Here is a 25,520-nt window from a genome sequence, read left to right on the forward strand (position 1 = left end):
AGATTTTAGGCAAAAAGACCTCAACTACTGAAGATGGCTGCAGTTGAGGCCTGGCAGAACATCACCAGTGAAGATTCAATGGGTTGCTGGCTTCATGCAGTAATTGCATGCAAAGCCTGGTCGAGTGCTTAATTTGGACATGATATAAATCTGTCCCATTACTTTTGGTGCCCTGAAATAGGGGGACTATGTATAAAAAGTGTTATAATTTCTTAATGGTAAAACATTGTACAAAACATGTACAAAAATACCCTGAAATAAAATGTGAGTATACCTTAAGCTCATAGTAATTGTTTGATTTCAAATCTAAACTTTTGGAGTATAGTCTGCATTCATTTTGCAGTCATTGTAGGTGTCGTTATTAGTTATTGATCGCAATAATTGCTTCATTTTTATAAAGAGAAGTCCAAATGTTTTCTATCTCAACCCACAAGTTCACCTGATCAGGGCACAAATAGAAGTGTCAATAATGCTTGAAAACAAGTGCACCCGTACACAACAGCATCAGTGTTTGTTCATCCACACTTTCTCTGACCAAACAATAATTTGTCCTCAACTTAAAGGCTACTCCTCACGTAATACATAATGGCTGCAATTATTGTTAATTAATTTAAGAATAAAAAAAAATGCTACAAATTAAATCAAAATATACAATGAATATCAGCTCACAAACCTTCTCCCCTTCTTTCCATTCCATATTTTCTCTATTCAAGGAAAACACACACACACACACACACACACACACACACACACACACACACACACACACACACCTCTTACCAGTGAGTCCTCCACTGTGAAGTTGAACATTGACTTTGCATCTGTCTTCAGGTTGTTCACAAAGTCTTTATACTCCTGGTTCTGTGGTTCTCTATAGGTCAGGATTTTAACACTCTAAAGACAAAGAAGGAAGGGACATTGTTATCAAACATGACTGTTAGATGTTGGTTTGATTAATCTGAAATCAGTAGTAATCATATTTCTAAGACTTAAGCTGCCATCTAGAACACGTTTCTTTATCACATAAATCCATCACAATTGGAAAGATATTCCTGATTCAGGAATAAAAAAAAAATGAACCACGTCCAAGGTCCCCCATTGACTGTGAGAACTTAACAGCATGCACCACCACCTTTTATAAACAAGCAAGTGTTATTAGAGCCTAGTTCATTATTATCTTTATTATCTTTGGTCTTTGAGACCAGTCATGCCCAACACATCTTTCAAAACCCCCAATAACTTTCATCAAAACATCTCATCTCCTCTATTCTTCCACCCAACAGTGTGTGTAGATACAGGCGGACCTCACTGAAGCAGAAAACAAAGGTCTTTGAAGGCTTACTTGTAATAACACAAGAGTGAAAACAGAAGTGTCCTTAATCAGTTAATGTAGGGCTAATGTCGTGGTTCCCAGACTTTTTCTCTTGCTATGTGACCCAATGAATGCCTCCCTGAAGGTTGCTGGTGCGGATAACTTTGCCATTTTCTAACCCTAATTGAAAAATAAAGTGTAAACCATGAGGTTTGATATACAAAAAAACCTAGGTTTTTTACTGAATAAGACCACATAAACAGAATGTTTTCTTCATTCAGGTTTATTTTTTTTGTTCTTTCAAGCTGTGTGAGATAAGGCTCAAATCTACGTGTCTGGGGTGTCACTAGCTGTGCTGCAGCCACCTGCTAGCTCAGAGCAGAGCCTGTTACTCATGGTGGAATTGAGAAGAAAATGAAAGTTCAAGGTGTGAAAAAAATATACGACATTCAATTTGTCATCTCATTCCCCCGGCAGTGCACTTAACACCTGGGACAAACATAGGGAACAGAGAGGAACCAGACGATGATTGCTTTGAGCCCTGCTCTGTACTGTGTCCCAGAAGATAACTGAGATGAGAAGGGGAATGATCCACTTGACTCTGATCCAAGGGATTGTGACATACAGTGTCTTCAGTAAGTATTCATCCCCCTGGACATTTTGTTGTGTTCCAATCTGACTTTATAATAAATGTAATTATTTTTTGTCACTGATATATATATATAAAGACATCTATTTTAAGTCAGGTTGTAATACAACAAAATGTGGAAAAATCCAGGGGGTGAATACTTACTGAAGGCACTGTATTACATTACTTCCTGTGCAAATCTACAGTATACTGGTCAACCAGACCGACTTAACATTTTGTGAAGTTACATGAAACAGAATGTGAGCTTGCGATATCTGGCTGGTTTTACGAGGCTAGTGCAAACCTTGCCATGCATTAGAATGAATAAAAACCATGGTATCAAATGCAAACCAATGTGGTCAAATCATCTGAAATGAAATATGAATTATGGTGGCAATGGAAACAAATATTTATATGTGATGTACAGACAGAGCTAAGCAAGGGGGACCTGAGTAATGGTGGTAACGGCACTGCTATCGTAATCCACATCTCATAATCCACACCAAACATAATCCACATCTCTATTGTTGTTAGACCTACCTGGAAAACTATGTTGCACATCTCAGTTGGAGAGTTGATGGCGTCCCCCCCATACTGTATTTCTTACATCTATCGATCCTTTAAGATCCCCCCCCCCTAACTTTTATATCCTCATATCTCTGTCTTTACGAATATTTACCTGGAAGGCTTCCTTGGCAACAGGGTCGTCAGCGTCCCCTCTGGCCCAGGGCTGGGCATTGTGGGAGTTTAAACTCTTACCGAACACGTCAATGTAGAAGAAGACAAACTCTTCCTGCGGAAGACCTGCATGCCGGAAGTGAATCATCAGCTGCCTGAAGGCGTCCGGGGAGCAGCACACAAACACCACTACAGAGAGGGATGGAGGGAGGGATGTGGGAGCGAGGGGAAGAGAGGGATTGGAAAGGAGAAGAGTGTTAAAAAAGACTACTTTCCCCCCTCTATAGTCAGACTATTCTTGGACATAATATAGCAATCAAAGTTCCTGATTATAAATCATGTCAATCAAGTTTTATAATAAATCATTATGCAAGTAGAATGGGTTAATGAATATGAATGAGCAATCTAACCAAATCTAAGACCAAATAATCAGTAAGGGTATTCAGTATGCAAAACCTTTAAGGTTTCCAGTCCACAGAACATAACAATATGACCAATCACATGCCCTGACTCATGAATAATCCAGAGCTTCAAGAAACAGACAGTCAGTTTAGTTAATATAGAGATTTACCTGGATAGCCAAAGTTTGAATAACGCAATATTCAAAACAATAACACAATATTTTTGTTTACTCTTTGCATTTGATCTACAGCTGGTGTTTTCCACACAATGGATTGACAGCCTAAGCAAAGTCATTTTTAACCTTCTATTTTCCGGGCTATAGGCTGACATGTATAATACATCATACAGACCACTCTCTTACCTGATATAGCCACAAAATTGTCTGCTATAATGTAATGTAATTGTCCATTTTGGGGGTTATATTTTTATTAGGGAGTATGTTGTTGTTTGGAACTTCGAACTGAATTTCGCCGCAGTGGCCAGAGGTGGCAGATGTTCAACAACTTTACACCCTGCTCCTTTAACACTCTATTTTTTACAATAAAAATAATAAATCATTAATCACCATGTAACCATCCCAAATATCCAATCTACATGTTTTTCCTTACTTTAGATTGTCTGTCAAATGTTTAGTTTCCTTTACATCAAGTTTACACTGTATTGTTTTTGGTTTTAACAAAACATTTTTGTATCTTATATGCTCTTTCTTGTTTTGTATTTCTCTTATTTTTTTCTTGTTTACTTTGGTCATTGAACACAATTGTCAAATTGTACAATTTTTTTATACAAGCCTTCTTGGATTTCTCACTTCACCTGCACATGCATTTAATAACCTGTTTGTTTGTTGTTGTTTTTTTTAAAATTATATTCTCACTTGCATTGTTTTGAGCAAATTAAATATAACAATTGGCAAAAAAAGGGCAAGACAGCAAATATTGTCAAATATTGAGGTAATTATAGCCGGCTTTCCACAGTTGGTCTTACGCCATGAGTGCCAGTGCGTGCCACGGCCAATTGCCTTTCTACACTCCTTCACTCCTGGTCTTCAACAGGGCTTACTCCAGGCCCGTTCGGTGGTTAAAACTCTGGCTTTTAGCCTCTTCTACCCTCCTGGTCCATATGATGCCATACAGGACTAGGGCATGGTTTAGGGTGAGGGCGGGATATTCTTCTCATCCAAGTGCTTTAGTTGGCTAGTGAACCTGGTGGGTGCCAAGCATAATCCAGGTTAGCCCACTGTAACTACACAATCCAACAGATTTCAATAGAGCTTTTTACAAATACAATTGTCATAAAGTGCTCAAGTTACCAAAACCTGCTGGGAAACCGGAGAATTTGCTGTGCCTACGAACTGTAGAATGTGAGCAAACTGGAGATCACACGGTGGAACTAGAAAGCCCAACTGTGGAAATTCAAACAGGCTTGTTCACAAGGCTCGAAGCGCCAGGCTTTGAGCACTAGCTGGCCGCTAGTAAGCGTTGACACACACTGGCGCTGCTGTTGAAAAGCGGCTATTGACTGAGGAGGCATCTCCTTAACATTGCAGGACCACTGATCACAAATGAGCAGGAATTGTTTGCTACAAACAACATCTGGCCCAATTCCTCACAGACTAGATCGTACAAAGGTCAAATTAGCAAATACTTGCACTGAGGCAGTCTTTTAGATAACACCAAGGAGAAGGCAACATATTTCACTGCCACATACTCTTCGTCTCACACCTAGACCACCACAGGTGACTTTATCATAGCTGATGATGAGGATGATGAGTTACCGGGCTTTTGCGGCAGAGACATGAGTAATGAGACAGAGGAGAGGGGACACATGATGTATGCCCCGAGGCTAATTGTACTGGGTTACATTGTTAGAGGCAGTCAGCTGAGACAGGGCTCTATTAGCTCTGATCAGCAGAGATCACAGCCAGAGGCCTACTGCCGCAGTAAAACCCTTTATTAGTCCCCGGTGATTACTGCAGGTTGGCATGGGTGCCGAGAGAATGTGGAGTGTGGGGTGTGTGTGAATGTCACAGTGTGTGTGGCACTCTGTGTGCACTGGTGTGTGTATGTGTGTGTATGTATGTTTGTGACTGAGAGTGTGTGTCATATGTTCCTCTATTCCTGTTCTAATACAATTTGGAATGGTTTGGAATAATCTATTATTCTACTCTTGTTTTGTTCTGTAATAGTCTTGTCAAGTTTAATGTTTTGGTCTGTAATAGTCCAATATTTTCTAGACAGTCTCTAGTATTCTAGACGAGATCCTATCTTGTATATTCTGTGTTCTAGACTATTGGTATCAGTAGTCTGGTCATCTAACATGTTCTGGTGTAGTTTAATGTGTTCTTGCGCATTGGTCTACTGGGGTCCTATCTACTCTGATGTGTTCTGGTCTACAGTCTGGTCTGGTCTGGTCTACTCAGGCAGCTTGTGGCCGAGTGGCACAGGAAGTCTCCAGGGGCGTGATGACATTCCTGTGGCCCGCATTTCCTGCCCTGACCACTCTATTGTTTCAGGCTTTAATGGCCCTGGGCAGGAAGTGAACAGCGAAACCACAGAGAAAACCTGAAGGCCTTCCTTAAAGTGATCTCCCTGAGACCAGGATGCTCATGACTACATAATCCCCATAACCATCAGGTAGAGCCAGAGTTAGCCATGGATCTACAATGGCCAGCCTGGTTAGTCTTCATCTGCTACGGAGTTCTATCAAATAATATAGCAGGACTTTTTCAGAATAGAATAGCGCTGTGCTGACCAAGCATTTTAGCAGTTTTACAGCACTTTACTCTGTAACAGGTGTTCTGATATTTCAAAGGTTAGATAAGAACCCTGCACATTCTATGCGTGGTGACCCAGGAAGCAGCAAACGTGAAAGAATGTTAACTCAACAGGATTGCATCACGGCTAGTAGAGTGGTACAAGGGGGCAGAACACAGACCTGACCCTAGATAGACAGAGCAACGCAGGTCACAGAGCTCCAAGCACCACACACTGACAAATGACAAATTATCTTTCTCGGATGATGGGTTGATGACTGAAATGAAAGGTTTTGCTTTCACTCGAAAAGTGTCTGTGTGTATTTGTATGTTGAAAACTTGCGTGTTGCAAGTTTGTGTGTTGTTAGTTCACTGCATGAACGTCTAAGACACAGCACACGCATACAGTAACCATTCCTCACCCACTACTCCAAGCTGAAGAACAAGAGGGCAGTGAGTCACCAGAATCACCATTATTGACTGATAGAAATAAGTTCATGACCTCCTGAACCTACTGTACAATCTACAGTGGGCATCTCGCATCTGCCACAGTCTGCAAGATTTAGCTGTCTCAATGCATTGAGAGCTCTTCCTATCCTTCCTTCTTTGAATCGTGCAACATTTGCGACCTTGCCTCCGAGAAAGAGCCAAAAGAGGAGGAAGTGGTCTCTGTATCATTTTTCTGTTTCACAGAGAGCCTATGAAGTTCACTGGGTGTAGACTATTATATATCAGCTCAGAGGGATTTGAGAGCAGATGCTGGTTATTTGTGTTCAATGTCAGGGTCAAACCACTGCTGAGGATCAGGTGATCAGTCACTTCCTGTAAAAGGCATCAAAAGAATGCCAAATTACCACCTGAGAGATCAGGAGCTGTCGGTCAGACCTTGAGTTGAGTCAGTTGGATTTAAAACTCTGAACACTGAATTCCTCTTGCCTTTGAACATTGCTATCAGATCATAAATGTAAGGATTCTGTACATTTCTATCAGGAAAATGAAACGAGTCAATTGTAGCACCATTATTTATATTCTACAATATAGTTTGTTACCTGTTACTGTATTGCATTTCCTTTGACATAACATGATTGCTGAACCTCTGATCTCTGTACTTTGCCGGTATCTCTGTCACTATAATCCTCTTTTTACAATCAGTGAGGACCTTTGACCTCTATATCAGGGGATGAAGAAAGCACATAGCATACACTAATATGACCCATAATACTCACAATACTTTAACCAGAATGCATATAAACTTCTCTTTTAACAATGTTCATATATCATATCATCAAATTTAAAGTAAAAAGTGAAAATATGTTGCTGACTGTCTGGAGTCATTGAAACCCAAGTTAAACTTCATATTCCATCCGGCCAATAAGACTGTTTTGGAATGAAATTTCGGTTTCTATAATTTCCTACCATTGTATGTGGTCTTCTCCCTGGGACAAAGTTTCATAGCCCACAAGCCAAGTCAGAAGCATATTTAGCTTTTATTTTTTTCACTGAATTGAAAGCATGTCACAAGCATGCATGCATGTCAAAGACGCATGCATCAGTGAGCAGATGAACAGAAAAACACTGAAACGCGCCTCTACTTTAGCATCGGACTGCACCTGTGTGAGTGCAAAGGTTGATGCCACCAATCAGATGTCACTATAAATGCTATGGCAGCGCCCATTAAAAGCATTTCCTGGATTCACTGCACCAATCGCATCTCAATATTTTCCGACCTTTGGGCGATACAAGATATACAGAATATCTTGATATTCCTTATTTTTTTCTTATAGCCTGTATGAGGCTGAAAGTTCAAATACACTTCTTATTCAAAGAAACAGTCTGCATTTACAATGGGAGAAAAAAAGGTTATCGGTTTGTAGGGCAACTTCACTATAATTGAGCAATTTTTAGTACAACTTAGCAATAGCTGCTTAGCTACATATCTACAGGCTAGCATCAGCACCTGTCACATCGCTTCACATTGCTGTGCCGTCAAGTTCTAGGTCCAACTTTCTGGAGGAACACTACTTCATCCTTAAAACAAAATGATGCGTCGGTTATAAATATGCAAATCAATAAATGTATATAATCTACGTCATTAATTACATTGACTAATCGTTGCAGCCCTACAGTAGGCCGAAGCTTAGAGCCGAGCCACCGGTGTGACGATGTCGCGACGGCACTGGTGATTTTTTTTCCAGGTCATTCACCTCGTCAAAAACAGGAGGCAACCAGGAGGCATCGTTGGGCATGATGGATATGTTTACAGTGTGTTTACAAACATTGCCACCTGATTAATGATGTGAAGAGTGGCTTATGAGTTGTTGTTTCAATTTGGATATAATGTTTCTCAGTTGACTCCGCGCATTTCAGCAGTAAGGTATTATGGACACAGCGCGCTCACAAAGCAAAGACCGCAGTTCACGTCATTAATTTTCAGTTTTGACACCGCAAGTTCACGTTGAACATTTTCCACATGATTGAAATGAGAACTTTCATGAATCAATCAAAAATGTTTACATGCCATCACGAGAGCGTGAGAGCATATATTTGTCAGTATGTGAATCTGATCTGATCACCCTCGCATTTGTCCAAGTAAAGTATATTTTGCAAGGGGATGCTGCCTAAAATGTTGTGACCCAGAGAAAATGTTGCATATCACCTGTTAAACAAGCAATTCTGGTGACTTTTGATGGGAGAATGACAGTGCTTAGTGTGAGTGAAAAGCATGAAATAATCAGGTCTCAGGTAAATGACACAAGGCCTACAGCTGATTCACCCGAGTGCACCCGTCCGGACCCGATAAACAGCTCTGATCACGAGAGCGATGCATATATTTGTCAATACATCAATCCCAATTCATCCAAACCTGCGCTACAATCTATAATCTATAAATAACACTTACTCACTCCCACTCTGCTCAAATGGATTTGAATAGGGGGGAAGGGACGTTGCAAGTATATTTCGCGAGAAGGAATAATACAACGAGCAAAGTGAAGCCTAAACCTATCGATGTTACATCGACCTGGGTAAATGGAATATGAATCAAATAACGCCATGCTCATAAGAAACATAATCGTCCTCCCTAATCTTGAATGGTGCCTCATAAATGGGCAATGGCATTATGATAAAAAAAAAATTGCACAAAACAAGATTACATTGCGTTATTTTATTTGTGCCATGTTTAAACGACAAGAGATATAGGTGTAAGTTGTTCTCAAGTGTTGCAAACAGACCTATCTCATTAAAATAGAGATCCGAGCTAAACAAATCTCACTTTTGGCGTCTCTATTCACAGACATCACAGTCAAAGTTAGGCTTATGTAATGTTGGGAGGATAAACTTTGTGAGACAACAGGACGGGGAAGCAACAATGTGATCACTGTCACCTTGATTACTTCAATGTTACTCTCCTCCTGTGCACTTGTGTTATAAACGTTCATTTGTTGTAGCAACCTCATGATGGGAGGGTAAATTTGAGTATCATGCACAGGGTGGGTATGTAAATAGCCTAAACCTATCGATGTTGGTGAATGGATTATCCATTAATCCAATATCCAGCCACATGCTGTAATAGAAATAAAGCCATGCTCATTGTCTGTGCCTCTACATATATCGGAGAAAATACATGGCTGCAGTTGGATGGACCCTTTAGCCTATATTGATTATTTGTGCAAACTGCATTTGTATTAACTGTCATTTTGAGAGCCTCAGGTATCCAGTTGTCATTGCAAGTCCAAAAGGCTGTTTGTATTTGCAGCAATTTCGAATTAGCGAAACCAAAGGGGAAGCAAAGACATTGAAGAGAGACATGGCCAAAGTAGCTGTCCATAATGGTTGTAATTTTTATCAACACAGCCTCTCAATAGTGTCCTATTCGTTATCAAAAATATCAGAATCTGCCTCTCTCGCCAGGAGTTTAACTTTATCGATCTGTGGGCACCCCTGTCGGCTGAAAGTCTTTTGTTGTCCCAGTCCATCCTTCATCATTTCCGATTAACAAACAAAGGCATGACAATGTATCCTGCACGCTCTCCCCTTCAAACGATCCCTCAAAAGGTGCTATACAAAATAAATGCATTATTATTATTATTACATTGTATGAACGAGAGAAGGCTGCCCTTGCTGAAAATGTGGACGTTCGCACAATAGGCTACTCTTCTACCCAGTCTCAATCCAACTAAAACTAAAACCCAACATACTGTACTTACTGCTGTCACACATGGAAATTCCTAACTTCATTCTGTAATCATTCTGTTACATTTTTATAGCCGACTCACTTATACATGTTAGACTGCGCTAAAATATTTCCCCGTTTCTCTGCGCTGTGAGAGAATGAGTGATCTGCAATTCATGAGCTGCTATTATAAAACTTTTTTCCAATCTACAGTACATGTACATGTACATGTATCTGATAAGACAAACCATTCTCTTTTCAAACATCCTCCACAACTCTTCTCACCACCTTGTGGTGGCTTTCGGCAGCACTTCACACGCATGTACGGTATGGCGGAGTGCAGTGCAGTTATTAAACCCCTGTCTACTGTTCTCACGATACAGCTCATGGCCATTTTGCATACAAATACATCAAGTATATTGTTAAAACCCGATATATCACCCAGCTCTAATTACATGTTGATAATGTGAAAGGTCTCACGTCCTTACTTATAAGTACAAAGATGCACAAGCTCCCACTGCAGTCCTCTTTACTCACTGTGACATCTGTTTTGAATTTGACTGTTATCAGAAGAGCTGATGATTTAGTGGTTACACTGTGTGTGAACAGCACAGATAAAACAGGAAAGACTCGGGGAGAGATACGAATAACAGCATGCCTGTCACCACACCATCCTGTCAGACGTTTTCACCTTTGCACTGATTAGTAGAAGGGACCATTGCAGCAAGAGCCAGGAGTTCCTCCTCCTGTTCCCCTTTTCTTCCCTTCTCCCACCTTTGTCTTATTATCTCTGTCCCTATCACATAGTCACTCACAAACACACACAACCCCTTAATCGTCCTAAAACATACAATCCCTCCCTCTACAGTGTCAGTTCCCTAAACATTTCAGAGAAACAAAAGGCCTAAATAAAAGTCTTTCAATTGCTCTAATGTACCTTGGACCTTGTCAGCTTCCTCCAAAAAACACGGGGCCAATTACAGAGACAGAAGGCTTTGTTAACAGGTTCACAAGATTATATGATTAAACATTACATCATCCATAATTACAATATAATTACAAATCGCAATATGCAGTAGAAGATTATTACAATTCGGATCATTATTCATTTTCTCACCATGATGCAGTAGTTAATGAGGTCTTTGGATGAAAGGAAGGAGTCTACAGTCTATTGGAAACCAAGCCGACAAATTAAGCAGAAGCTCAGTAACGGCTTGATGTGCCTTCCCTGCATGTTGCCATCCTCATAACATCCATTGCGTCTCTACTTAAATATGTCAATGGAACTTAATTATGGATGACCCTCTGCTGAAGAGACCCCCTACGTGTCTGTGCAGCCACTATATCTTGAGGCAAACACTATTGAGATACCTCTTGTGATTTGTATGCCATCATTGCCACAATATGCTACAGACAATGAGCAAAAGAAAGCGGAGAAAGCGGATGGTGCATCTCTGATCGCTGTTTTAAGACTGGGATCTGGCTGGAAATACAGTGTTGATTATCTGGCAAGTCACAGGACAAGTCAACACGTCAGCTGAATCACAGCACAAACAACACTGCTGGCTTTTGGTAAAATGTCCTTGAAAGAAGAACGTTGGAAGACTTCAAGAGAGAAATTAAGTTAACTGATGAGAGAAATGACAAGGCCACACCAGAGTTCAAATAAAAGTTATTCTGAGCAAGTCCCTTCTATCAGTTCTCCCACTAATGGTGTTGTTCGTTGCTGTCAGCTATGGGGAACATGGGCACAGTTCCCCATGTTCATCACTGTGTAAACAGACCATTAAGCTCCCATAAAGAGTCCTCATATCAAACAGACCATTACGCTCCCATAAAGAGTCATCATATCAAGGTCTCTGACTGGCCGGTCCAAGACTTACAGTAACAAACAGTTCCACGATTCCATCCAGAGACAATACCAAGCCTTATTTCAACATCGTTAAAATTTTGACATCAAGGCAAAATCCAGATAAATTGTGAGTACGGTTTTGAGAAAGTGTTTCAGACCTTTCAAAATCTTTCTAAATCTTCACAGAGATGAAGCCTGTGGGAGGAATGTGAGTCAGGAAATTCATAGTCTGCGACAATCTAATTGAGAGATACTGTAAGGGGGTCTTTAAATCAATAATCCTCATGAGGAAAAGTCTGACATTTCAGCATGTGGCTTTCAACGTGCTGTGTGTGTGTGTGTGTGTGTGTGTGTGTGTGTGTGTGTGTGTGTGTGTGACTGTTAGGACCTCTGAGTGTTGATGTTACACCCCCTGGACTGGCTAATTGTCCACATGTGTGATCAAGAAGAGGGCAGATTTGTTCCCAGCATAAGATCACCGGCCACAACTGAACTAATATCTCCAGTGTCTCGAGCAATCCTGTCATACTGTAGAGTATGTCAGTGTATAGTATGATTTTTGTTTTAGTGTGTGTGTGTGTGTGTGTGTGTGTGTGTGTGTGTGTGTGTGTGTGTGTGTGTGTGTGTAGACTGATGTGTGATATCATCTCGTCTCTGTAACAGCCTAATGGTCAGGAAAAGGCCTTATCCCCCACACTGTTTCAACAGTTTTACCCCATGGGCATTGTGTCACAGTTATGCAACAGTCCAAAACTAGCCAAACTGATGTTGTACAACGGTTGTGAGTGTATTGTTTTTATTATGTCAATTAAATAAGTATTTTAAACGTCAAAATGCAAATGCTGGAGGTCTGTAGCTTTTGCAATGTTGGATTGACATTGTTTTTTGATGGTTGTTGGTTAGTCACATTGTTTGGCATTAACAGTTTTTTGACGTTGTTATGTGGTGGATATTTTTCAACGTTGACTTAAGGTTGTCATTTGATGCTTATCATCTAACACTGACACATGATTGCACATGGGTTGAAAATGAAATTCCTTCCTAATTCCTTGGCAGTTGACGGTCAGCATCTGAACATTTCACAGTTGAAAATTATAGTTTTTAAAATGTTGCCTATTCACCTAAAAACACAGTTAAAAGTCTAGTATTGATGTAACGTGTATTTCCTAACCAAATAGATACTTTGGCACAAAAACGTCCCTCCCCACATATTTCACTTATCTGAGCAATTGTGTCATTGATTTTTTACAATCAGGATTACACATCCTCACTTGGGATTCAAATGTTGTAAGACATTGCATTGCACATGAGCACTGTTATCTAGTGTTTCAGTTAATGTACACTCTAATCTTGACTCTTAATTGACTTCTACAGATATATTTCAACAGCTTCAGCGTTTTCTGCATAGTTGGTAGGGTATACGTGTTCTATTACATACTAAGGATTTCTCAATCCTCAAAGCGTGATAAAAATGTATGAGTATACATTATTTAACCTTGTTGTAACCCTAACCCTTTTATAATAAACACTATAGACTATATCAATAATGGGACAATGTAATGATACTAGGCCCCATGCACATGAGGTTAAAAACAGATCTAGAATGAAAATATTAAAAAAGATAGAAGTAAACGTTTTTTTTACAGATTTCACGAGAACAACATGTTTGCTATCCATTTCACTTTGTTTGAAAAGCAAAATCAGAATGTAAATATACTTTTCATGACTTAAATGATGGAAAGGTGGAAAGCTTACAGTAGCAACTGTAAACTCATTGGCTAGCTAATTTGGCTGTCTTGCATTATAATGTGATATAATTTATCTGAAAATAGAGTGAACTTCGGGAGTGGATTTCTCCGAATCAGTGTTCAGTAATACTGCGACTGTAATCAGATCTTTCTCACTCATTATTGGGAGTTGAGACACGGTTTGGAATGGTTAGAAAGCTGAGACTCTTAGCCTTTCAACAGTTATCAGAACTCTATATATGTTTAGGGGAACAAGCGGCTGAAAATTATGGAGGAAGTCACAAATAATAAGATATAAATAAACTGGGAAAATGGCGGTTGTTGCGGTTGTTTGTTGCGGTTGTTTGCTCTAACCCCGCCAGGGGTTTGACATAACCATGGTGGGGTTGTGACATGGTTACCATGACAGCCCTTATTATAACAAGAACACTTTCTTCTTACAAATGTTCAACATGTCCAACTGTTCTTTGTGTTACAAAATGTCTTCACAACCTCAAGGAAAGTATTTCCCCAATTTTCTAATTTTTCTGATGCACAATCTACACCTTCATTACAAAAAGGTTGTGGGTTTGAATCCCAAACTGTGTCATAAAGAATATAAATAAAGTGTTTATTCAATCATAGTGCATGGAGATATACAGCTTATGACAATATTAAGTAAACCATTCTAATAAAGTTCTATTAATGTTATGAAATGGTTTTTTTTTTTACTTTCCTTTGATTAGGAATCAATGTGGTCCTCTGTGGCTCAGTTGGTAGAGCATGGCGCTAACAACGCTTAGGTTGAGGGTTTGATTCCCACTGGGACCATATATACTGAAAAATGTATGCATTCACTGCAATGTAAGTCGCTTTGGATAAAAGCGTCAGCTAAATGGCATATATTATTAGGAATCAATGGGCAACTTTACTACAATGTTGGATCAAGACTGTCAAGTAATGACATGTAGAAAAGGTTCCTTTACAGTCCACATGCAACCTTGTCATAATGTTGTGTGCTGACCATGTTGATTGTCAGAAAACCTGTATTTATGTAAATAGGCAATATTTTAAAAACTATAATTTTCAACTGTGAGATGGTCTGATGCTGACCATCAATTACAAATGTTAAGAAAACTTAAATTTTCAACCCATGATGAACAATGTAGCAACCTTGGATGATGACCATCAAATTGCAACCATAAACCAGCATGGTGTGATGGTGTTATCACATTCATTAACTAACCATAATAATAATAATAACAATAACTACAGCTTCATACAGCACACTGCACATCCAACAGTATAACAGATAACTAACTAACTAACATGGCTGCGTTTGGACATGCTCCTATCCTAAGATGACAATAGAACTCTGATGTCATTTTAGGATCGGAGCATGGACTCAGCCATAACTGTAGAATAAGCTGTCAACCCCTCCATGGACTCCAAACTACTCCCCTGAAGAAAAGCTGGGTTGAACTAGAACACCAAGATAACCCACTGTGTCTGTGTGTGTGTGCAGACTCGTCTGTGTGCCTTTATGCCAATATAGAAGCACCACCACCACCACCTCAACTACCATCATCTCCCTCAGTTTAAAGGCAAACCAAACATGTCTTCTTTCTTCCCGCCTTCTCCTTGCCTCTCTGATTCCAGGACATTAATTTTTAACTAATGCCAGATGGAGTGGCCAAGAGGAAGGGAGGTAAAAGGCAGGCCTGGGCACAGCCCTAAGGGTACTTTAGTTCAGCATGGCTGCCCGCCGGTTCTGCAGCCATGGCGACAGGAGGAGATGAGGTAGAAGAAGATGCAGCATCAGGATCTTACATCACCCCTTTTGGGAAGTCCGAGCTTTGGGGTGAAAGGGTCAAGTTGAAGCACAGGTGATGTCAACTACCTCTAGTCACAGGTCGTCTGACACTGCGCTAACCAGCTCAACATTCAGAGGCACTCAGCTTTTCACTTTTTTCAGTTATTTAGTCTAGTTTCACAGATCTCTCAGTCACCTTTCTCACAGTTTTTAAAGACCTGCCAACATTCAAGGAAATTGCAAACACACACCACCTTCCACAGATAGTGCTCTGAACTGTGTAGGTGTAAGCATGCATGTTTGCCTGAAGATTTTTTTTCACAACTTAACTACTTAGGTATAAACTGTGAAAACTGTGTATTCTTTATATTCCCAGTGCTTTCTCACTCTTTTCAGCTCTTGACTAAGAAATTCTGAATAGCTTTACGATACTCACAGAAAGACGGTCCAAAATGATGACTGACTAACACCCACCCAGGTAGGGCGGGGGTGAGGAAAGCAATGGGAGGGCAGGGTGGGGAGTCAAGTCAAAGTGGCTTTAATGTCAATTCACCATTTAAGTTCCAGATTTCCCTACAACATGCAATGACATTAAAAATGTAACATTCTAAATGCACTGGAAGCGCAAATTAATTCAAAACGAGTTTGGAATTCTATAAGTGTACCGCTAGCAACAGATTTTCACACCATTGTCTTTAAAAAAAACACTGGTGAGCTTAGCAATCTCAAACAGGCTGGTAGGTCAAGGAAGACTTCTACAGTGAATTCTCACCATAATTAAGAAAAACCTCAAAACAACTGTCCCACAGATCAGGAACACTCTCTAGGACGTAGGCGGGAATGTGTCAGAGACTTCCATTCACAGAATACGTCACCAGCCGAACAAGACGCTGCACTGGAAGGTGCAAACCACTAGTTATCCTCAAAAAGGATGGTCAGGTTGCGAGGTTTCAACCAAATACATTAGGTTGCTTTCAACTAGTTAGAATCTCAGCAAATGGCCACCCACTGCAAGAAGTTTACCCCCACTCCTGTTGGATTTTAGAATTTTATGAAGTATGAAGTATGTAATAACGCATACAGGCTCTCTGCGCTCTCTCCACTTTGAGCAACTGGCGCAAGCGACGGGGCGTCAACCACTCGCACAGTAGCGAGTAGCCTATAGGCCAGAGTTCAGGCGAAACTTCTCCTCCATTCACCATGGTGCAGGAGCTGCCAGCGAGACAGACAGTTGAGACGGCAGGTCAGGAAAAGGGTTGAGCAGCTACAAGGTAGAGAGCTAGCTAGCTAGTTAGCGCTAAGTTACAAACTTATTGCACAAAAATTCCCTTCTCAATTTGATATTGACTATGTGGTAGTCTCTTTGCTTGGGCACAATTCAAAACCTTGACCCCCACTGCTGGAAAAAAACCTACGGGAAACACTTAATTCCCAATTAGAGACAATTAGCAGCAAAAGCTAATAACACTACGTGTGGCCTTCAAGAGACCAAGCGTTTCTGAAACCAAGAACTAGAGAATCAACCCCACCCATATTTTAGACAAGCTCTCAACGTTACAAAATTCAAAGGCAGTTCAAAGAGAGTTGCTGTGGTGATGAGGCTTTTTGCATCGGCCTCTACAGTATCTCTTCCCAAAAGCATTGCAGCATTTGATGGGCAAACTTCACCCTCCTCCTCCTCCTCCGTATCTGCTTGGGTTGTTAAGAATGCTGAGCTGGAACTGGGGTCAATATGCTCAATCAGCTCAAGGGCTTTCAAAGCCCATTGGCCCAAGATAACCACTCTCTGAAAAACACTCAGATTTTCAAACGCTTTAGATCCAGCCTCCCCAAAGGCAATACAGGTAAACAGTGAGGCCAGTTCTACTTAGCCTTTGTATTTTTGAAATTGTAACACTAGCTGTGGTGTTTGATAAATAGACTTGCACGCACGCACGCACGCACACACGCACACACACGCACGCACGCACAAGATAAGGTGCATCAAAAACTGCAGATTCCAACATCTTTTATATGGCTTTCTCAAAGCTGAGGCTACAGAAAAAAGAGAAGAAGATGCACAACGATAAGGCAGCACTAAGTGTAAGCTACCATGTTAGGTATGTATTGTCCCCCTGCAGTCCCAACTGTCCACATGCAAATTTACAAAGGTGCAGAGCCAGAGCAAGACTGACACCCACAGTAGGCCAGTGTTTAAAAGGTTCATACTGCCATCGCAAGGGTGGTCTAGCTCAATGCTGCTGCAGCAGACACGAGTTGCGAAGACGTTGAAAGTGCTGCCGAAGGCCACCACAAGGTGGTCCAAGAGCTGTGAAGGAGAGAGAATGGTTGGCGAGGGTTTGCCTCATCAGATTGCCTTATCAGTGTCAACCAATAATGACATGGAAGAGACACATAAATACATGCCACATACAAGTTATTTGCTGATAATACTGGACACTACTGTCTACGGAATGGATTTAGTGTTTGTTCATCCAAGCTTATCTTTCTCCAACAATTATGATTGGGTCGGCTCGAATTTCTGAGAATGAATATGGGCCAGGTCGGTTTTGGGTATTGTGCGTGCATTACAGTAGGCCTATGTTAATGACAAACAGAATTTTGGTGCGGAAAAATACCGCTAAAATATTTCCACCCCTTCTCTGGCGGTGCTGTCGCTGTCCATGAGAGCTTTGTAGTGTTGCTTAAATGCATGATAACTACAATAAACGATAGAGAGTAGATTTACATTACATTTTTTACATTTATATCCAAAGCGACTTTGTCTAAAGTAAGTGAATAATCGATAAATCAGCCATCATAAGAAAAAATATATGCTAGGACCAGGTGCCATCGGAAGTAACAATGCTAGAGGAAGGAATTATTACTATATTAATTTGTTTTATTAACAGTAGAAGAACTGTACAAAGGGGTAGTGTGTGGGGGGGGGGTGAAGGAAATTACAGAGCCAAGAGATTTGGTATAAAGGGAGAACAGTAGGGCCCTCAGACGGAGCCCTGGGGGAACCCAGTGGTGAGGGCGCGTGAAGAGGACAGCAACCCTCTCCACGTCACCTGGTAAGAGCGATCGGCCAGGTAGGATGTAAACCAGGAGAGTACAGAGCCAGAGATGCCTAGTTTTGAGAGGGTGGAGAGAAGGATCTGGTGGTTTACTGTATCGAATGCAGCACACAGGTCCAGAAGAAGGAGAACAGAGGAGAGGGAGGAAGCTCGAGCAAAGTGGAGGGTCTCTGTGACAGCAGGCAGAGAAGTCTCAGTAGAGTTCCCAGCCTTAAAGCCTGATTGGAGAGGGTCAAGGAGGTTGTTCTGAAGGAGATATTGAGACAGTTGGTTAGAGACAGCATGTTCAAGGGTTTTAGATAAGAAGGAGAGAAACAGAGCTAAGCAAAGAGGCTGCACCACAAAAGTCATGGTAGGAGAGACAATGCACCCCCAACCTTCCTCCCGCCTCCCCTCCTAAACTACCCCATCCCTCCAATCACCAAGGCCACCAATGGTGCCTCTTCCTGTAGCTGATGATGTGTGTGTTCATTTATTGGGCCCAGGGGAACAGGGATGAAGGGGTGGGAGTGTGATGAGGAACATATTGTGAAACACTTCCTCTTTACTGATGAGTCCTGAGGAAAAGGTCATGGCACTGCTCTCTCTCTCTCTGTGTGTTTGTGTGTGTGTGTGTGTGTGTGCAACACACACCTTTCTGTCCCTGAAGCCAGTCTCTCCTCTCCGATTCTCTATTTCGCTTCTCTCTCTCTCTTCACAGCCATATGGTGAGGTCTAATGAGTGTTGGTATTATGAATTTCCGCATGCAAGTGCAATGCATAAATCCTTAATATAAACCTGTCTTGATCCTACGATTCTGTCCATCTGTTCTGTTTGTTAGAAAAACTCATCAACAGGTAAATTGGCTTTGACACCACATGCAGGCAATCGTGCAACCATGAACAAAGGAACAAAGAAAAACACCAAAATGCGTCCTTTATGAAACTGCAAAGCTCCTAGCATAGTGATGGTAGATGTTATAGGTCCGTAGATGTTATACATCAGAAACTGTGGAGATCCAAACTTTTTCCGTACCTGGTTAAAAAGATCAGAACATTCTTCCGTGTTAAGTTGAAATTAAGTTGTAAAAGTGTGTTTCAAGCTTCACAAGCTGATAAATGTCCATAACCAATGTAGTTTTTTTTTTTTTTTTATGACTAATTGCGTCATGACATGGATAAGGGAATTGCTCTAGTCTAGAATATACCAATCATAATGATGTAATGTAATATGGAACAACCATATACTGTAGCCTCTTGGCCACCAATGGAATGAAATGCAGGCAAGCGTATGCAATAAAAAAAACATGAGCCTCCAATGGCCCCTAAGTTAAACATTATTCCACCCTGCACCAATATGGTTAACAGATACTTTTAACCTAACTTCATAAATGTGGATCACAATTCCCCACACACAGTGCACTCCATAGGCTAACTACATAGGTTTACAACCAGTTTTTGTTCCCTCTTTTTTTTTCAGTTTGGCCATTCTACAACCCACTTACCATCATTACACATGTACTATGGGCCTCACATCTCAATCAAACTCTGGGCCATGTTTCCATGATAAGCCGAAAACAACAACCCACTTATTCTGCAAGAGTGCACATTTGAATTCATTAAAAAAAACACGGTGAGTCATCCATTCTTTCTTCTCGCTGTGCAAGAGAAAAATGTGTTGTTTCTGAGTTAACACAAAAAGACAGGCTACCAGTTTGGATTGTACAAGGCCCTTAGCCGCTCACCTCTAGTTACGAATGACAAACTGCAGACGACAAAAAAACGTAGGTCCAGCCAGGAAAATTAGCCCAATGACAGAGTCTGTTTAGCAGGAAATACCTACAGATCTGATATGTTGAGTGCAGCTCCCTTATAAGGCAGCAGGGCTCTTGACCTCTGTTAATAAATGTCTTCTTGCGAGATGTTTTTATACCCGTGTGGGAACAAGAGAGGGAAGCTCATTGGGAGCCAATCAAGGGTCATATCTGTTTGTTTACATATTTAATCTAAGAAAGTGATTGGTCTATAGATTGGAGAAGCAATGAATCATTATATTCACTGTATTGTACATCTCTCTGTGCCCAATGTTGAAACATAACAATAAATACATAACATTTCAAAATCAAGCATAATGTCTGATGTGCTATTAGTCTACAAGGACATTGAAAAAAATGCAGAAGGATCAAAATAGATCCAGTCCAGTTATATATCTATATATATTCTATACACATATCTATAATGTCTCTCTCTCTATAGATATAGATATATACACACACACACACACTGAGCACTTTATTAGAAACACTATACTAGTACTGGGTAGGGCCTCCCTTTGCTCTCAAACCAGCTCCTATGGCTCAGTCGGTAGAGCATGGATAAAAGCATCAGCTGAATGGCATATATTATTATTATTATTATTATTATTATTATTGTTATTATTATTATATAGCCTCAATTCGTCGTGGCATTGATTCCACATGATGTTGGAAAGAAATGCAGCAGGATCAAAGTAGACCCAGTCCAGTTTTATATATCTCTACATATTACACATATCTATAATATATACACATATATATACACTCACCAAACACTTTATTAGGAACACTATACTAATACTGGGTAGGGCCTCCCTTTGCTCTCAAAACAGCCTCAATTCTTCGTAGCATTGATTCCACAAGATGTTGGAAACATTCCTTTGAGATTCTGGTCCATGGTGACATGATTGCATCACGCAATTCCTGCAGATTTTTCAGGTGCACTTCAAAGCTGTGAATCTCCCGTTCTACCACATCTACCACATGGAAGACCACTGAAGAACAGTGAACTCATTGTCATGTTCATGAAACCAGTTTGAGACCACTTTTGCTTTGTGACATGGTGCATTGTCATGCTGGAAGTAGCTATTAGAAGATGGGTAAATTGTGGCCATGAAGAGATGCACATGGTCAGCAACAATACTCTAATAGGCTATGGCATTCAAGCGATGATTGATTGGTATTAACGGGCCCAAAGTGTGCCAAGAAAACATTCCCCACACCATTACACCACCTCCATCATGAGTATACATGTACATGTACAGGTGTTCCTAATAAAGTGTTTGGTGAGTGTGTGTGTGTGTGTGTGTGTGTGTGTGTGTGTGTATATATATATATATATATGGTCAAGACGACCTGCTGAAGTTCAAACCGAGCATCAGAATGAGGAAGAAAGGTGATTTAAGTGACTTTGAACGTGGCATGGTTGTTGGTGCCAGACAGGCTGGTCTGAGTATTTCAGAAACTGCTGATATACTGGGATTTTCACGTAAAACCATCTCTAGGATTTACAGAGAATGGTCAGAAAAAGCGAAAATATCCAGTGAGTGGCAGTTCTCTGGGCGAAAATGCCTTGTTGACGCCAGAGGTCAGAGAAGAATGGCCAGACTGGTTCGAGATGATAGAAAAGCAACAGTAACTCAAATAACCACTCGTTACAACCAAGGTATGCAGAAGACCATCTCTGAATGCACAACACGTTGAACCTTGAAGCTGATGGGCTACAAATCGTGGTCCAACCCAGTACTAGCAAGGTGTACCTAATAAAGTGGCCGGGCAGTGTATGTATATATATACAGTGGGGGAAATAATTATTTGATCCCCTGATGATTTTGTTAGTTTGCCCGATTACAAAGAAATGAGCGGTCTATAATTTTTATGGTACTTTTATTTTAACAAATAGAGACAGAATATCAACAAAAAAGTCCAGAAAAAACACATTATATAAAGTTATAAATTCATTTGCATTTGATCGAAGGAAATAAGTATTTGATCCCCTACAAACCAGCAAGAATTCTGGCTCATACAGACCCATGAGGCACACAGATTAGTCCTGTCACTTTAGGCAAAGTACTCCTAATCTCTGCTTGTTATGGGTATAAAAGACACCTGTCAATAGAATCAATCTCTTCCATTCCAACCTCTCCACCACCATGGGCAAGACCAAAGAACATTCAAAGGACATCAGGGTAAGAGTTGTAGACCTGCACAAGGCTGGAATGGGCTACAAGACCATCAGCAAGAAGCTTGGTGAGAAGGAGACAACTGTTGGTGCAATTATTAGAAAATGGAAGAAATACAAAATAACCATCAATCGCCCTCGGCCTGGAGCTCCATGCAAGATCTTGCCTCATGGGGTAAGGATGATCATGAGAAGGGTGAGGGATCAGCCCAGAACTACACGGGAGGAGCTTGGTAATGATCTCAAGGCAGCTGGGACCACAGTCACCAAGAAAACCATTGGTAACACACTACACCGTAACGCAGTGGTTCTCAACCGGTGGGGGCGCGGACACTCTCCCGGGGGGGCGCGAGGGGAAAAAAAAAAAAAAAACACGAAAAGTCACGGACTCACTGGCTATTAGTAGACCTACAAAGGAGATGCAACAGATTCCCCCCCATGTCGAAATGAAAGTGGTTGGACTATTATAACACACAAACAAATCAACCACACAGTTTCATTTCAAATCTACCAATACAGGGGGTAGTATTTTGAGCCTGTGACGCAACGTCACGTAAGTGCTACTATATAAGCGTCCGCACTCGCGTCGTAGCTCCATTCACTCTAGTCTAGTCTCTTGTCAAATTCGCTTGTGCCAACTCTCGCTAGTCTATCTGTTATCAATCTCGATATCGATTTACTTAGGCCTATACTTCAAAACCCAAACAGTCTTTTTAAAGACTAACCCCACAAACAGTCTTTTTAAAGATTATCCCCATCTCAGCCCTAGCCAGTAATTTTTTTAACTGCTAGGCGTGCACTTAGCTAACTAGCTAGCAACTTTTTCACCGTGTTGCAACACCACTATACGACCCACACGACTAAGACACACACATACTCACCCACTCACAAAGGACTACAATTGTTAAGTCTTAAAATAAAATCTGCATTGCCTGCAAAATCGTTATTGTGTACTGTTGTATTAAAGATCGTGCCTAAGTCCCGACTGATTAGCCCCCGATACTAGTCTCTCAACATAGCCACACACGCACACATCGTTACATCATAGCCTAAACTTTATTGAAAACACAACTAATCCACATCCAAATTATTTCAAAACCAAACAAAAATGGAGAGATTTCTAGTGAGGACCAACAAGGCAACCGACGCACCACCAGCTGCAAAAAAGCTTCGAAGGTACGATGAATCAAATACCGCAAATACCGCAATTGTGCACAAATCAAGGATGATTTGAGGCTATGTTTATCAGACATTACGCCAAGAATTAAGGATCTTTGCAAGGCAAAGCAGGCTCAGGTCTCACATTAACATCGCCAACCTGCAAGCTTCTGTAAAAAATGCAGATGATATGCCTACTATTAGGTCTAGTAATAATAACAATAATAAAGCATAAATTCATATCAGAGGTCTGGTGCCAATTCCCAATTATAGCAATAGCCTATTAATGATAATAGGCCTACTGATGATAATGATAATAATAATAATAACAACAACAATAAAGCATGTAACCTCATATAATTATATAGCAATAGCCTAGTAATGATAATAGGCCTACCACTACTCATAATAATAATAATGCCTGCAAGCTCACATTAGAAGTCTGGTGCTACTGCCAATTATAACAATAGCCTAGTAATGATAATAGGCCTACCTACCGCTACTGATGATGATAATAATAATAATAATAGTGTGGGCCTAACAATAATAGCCTAGCCTAGGGCTATCTATCTATCTATCTATCTATCTATGCAAGGTGGTGTAGTGGGGGTGGCGCCGGGAAGGGGGGGGGGGGGGGGGTGGTGCCGGGAGGAGGGGGGGCCCCAACTGCAATGAACCAGCTTTGGGGGGGCCCAGCTTGCAAAAGGTTGAGAACCCCTGCCGTAACGGATTGAAATCCTGCAGTGCCCGCAAGGTCCCCCTGCTCAAGAAGGCACATGTACAGGCCCATCTGAAGTTTGCCAATGAACAACTAAATGATTCAGAGAAGGCTTGGGAGAAGGTGATGTGGTCAGATGAGACCAAAATTGAACTCTTTGGCATAAATTCGACTCTTCGTGTTTGGAGGGAGAGAAATGCTGAATGCTACAATCCCAAGAACACCATCCCCACCGTCAAACACGGAGGTGGAAACATTATGCTTTGGGGTTGTTTCTCTGCTAAGGGTACAGGACGACTTCACTGCATTGAGGGGCCAATGGACGGGGCCATGTACCATAAGATCTTGGACGAGAACCTCCTTCCCTCAGCCAGAGCACTGAGGATGGGTCGTGGATGGGTCTTCCAGCATGACAATGACCCAAAACATACAGCCAAGGCAACAAAGGAGTGGCTCAAGAAGAAGCAGACTAAGGTCATGGAGTGGCCTAGCTAGTCTCCAGACCTTACTCCTATATAAAATTTGTGGAGGGAGCTGAAGCTTCGAGTTGCCAAGCAAAAGCCTTGAAACCTTCAGGATTTGGAGAGGATCTGTAAAGAGGAGTGGATCAAAATCCCTCCTGAGATGTGTGCAAAACCTGGTGACCAACTATAAGAAACGTCTGACTTCCGTGCATGCCAGCAAGGGTTTCTCGACCAAGTACTAAGTCATGTTTTGCTTGGGGATCAAATACTTATTTCCTTCGATCAAATGCAAATGAATTTATAACTTTATATAATGTGTTTTTTCTGGACTTCTTTGTTGATATTCTGTCTCTATTTGTTAAAATAAAAGTACCATAAAAATTATAGACCGCTCATTTCTTTGTAATCGGGCAAACTAACAAAATCAGCAGGGGATCAAATAATTATTTCCCCCACTGTATATAGGCCGCAATAATTAGTCAATTATGTAAATACATCAATTTGCATATTTATGATCGAGTCATTAATTATTTGTTTTAATAAAATAAAATATACAAATAAATTGCAATGCCTTTCAGTCGAACAACATATCACTGATTCTGGTCCGTCTTTCATCACAGTCTCTCACCCCCCTGCCCTCCCTACCAATTCAAAATCCAACACTTTATTACCCCCCCCCCCCCCCGGGAGGACAACAAGTTGTAGTGTATGCGTCGTTGTGTTGTTGAGATGGCGGAGGCAAACCCTATTGTCAGACCCAGATCATCTAAAGTGTGGGAAGCAAAAACCCAATAATATGGTGCTTTGTTCA

General features: G+C 40.9%; 1 protein-coding gene across 1 annotated transcript in view; it reads right to left on the reverse strand.

Moving 5' to 3' along the window:
• Positions 1-25,520, reverse strand: part of LOC310810889 (atrial natriuretic peptide receptor 1-like) — a 76,822-nt gene that overhangs the window by 45,085 nt on the left and 6,217 nt on the right. Inside the window, exons 3-4 of the mRNA XM_083678782.1 lie at positions 2,620-2,807; positions 781-894 (exon numbers count right to left, since the gene is read on the reverse strand). Of these exons, the coding sequence (XP_083534908.1) occupies positions 781-894; positions 2,620-2,807 (302 nt within the window). The remainder of the gene's footprint in view (positions 1-780; positions 895-2,619; positions 2,808-25,520) is intronic.

This window comes from Argentina silus (genome assembly GCF_951799395.1).
Source record: "Argentina silus genome assembly, chromosome: 10".
NCBI classification, from domain to species: domain Eukaryota; kingdom Metazoa; phylum Chordata; class Actinopteri; order Argentiniformes; family Argentinidae; genus Argentina; species Argentina silus.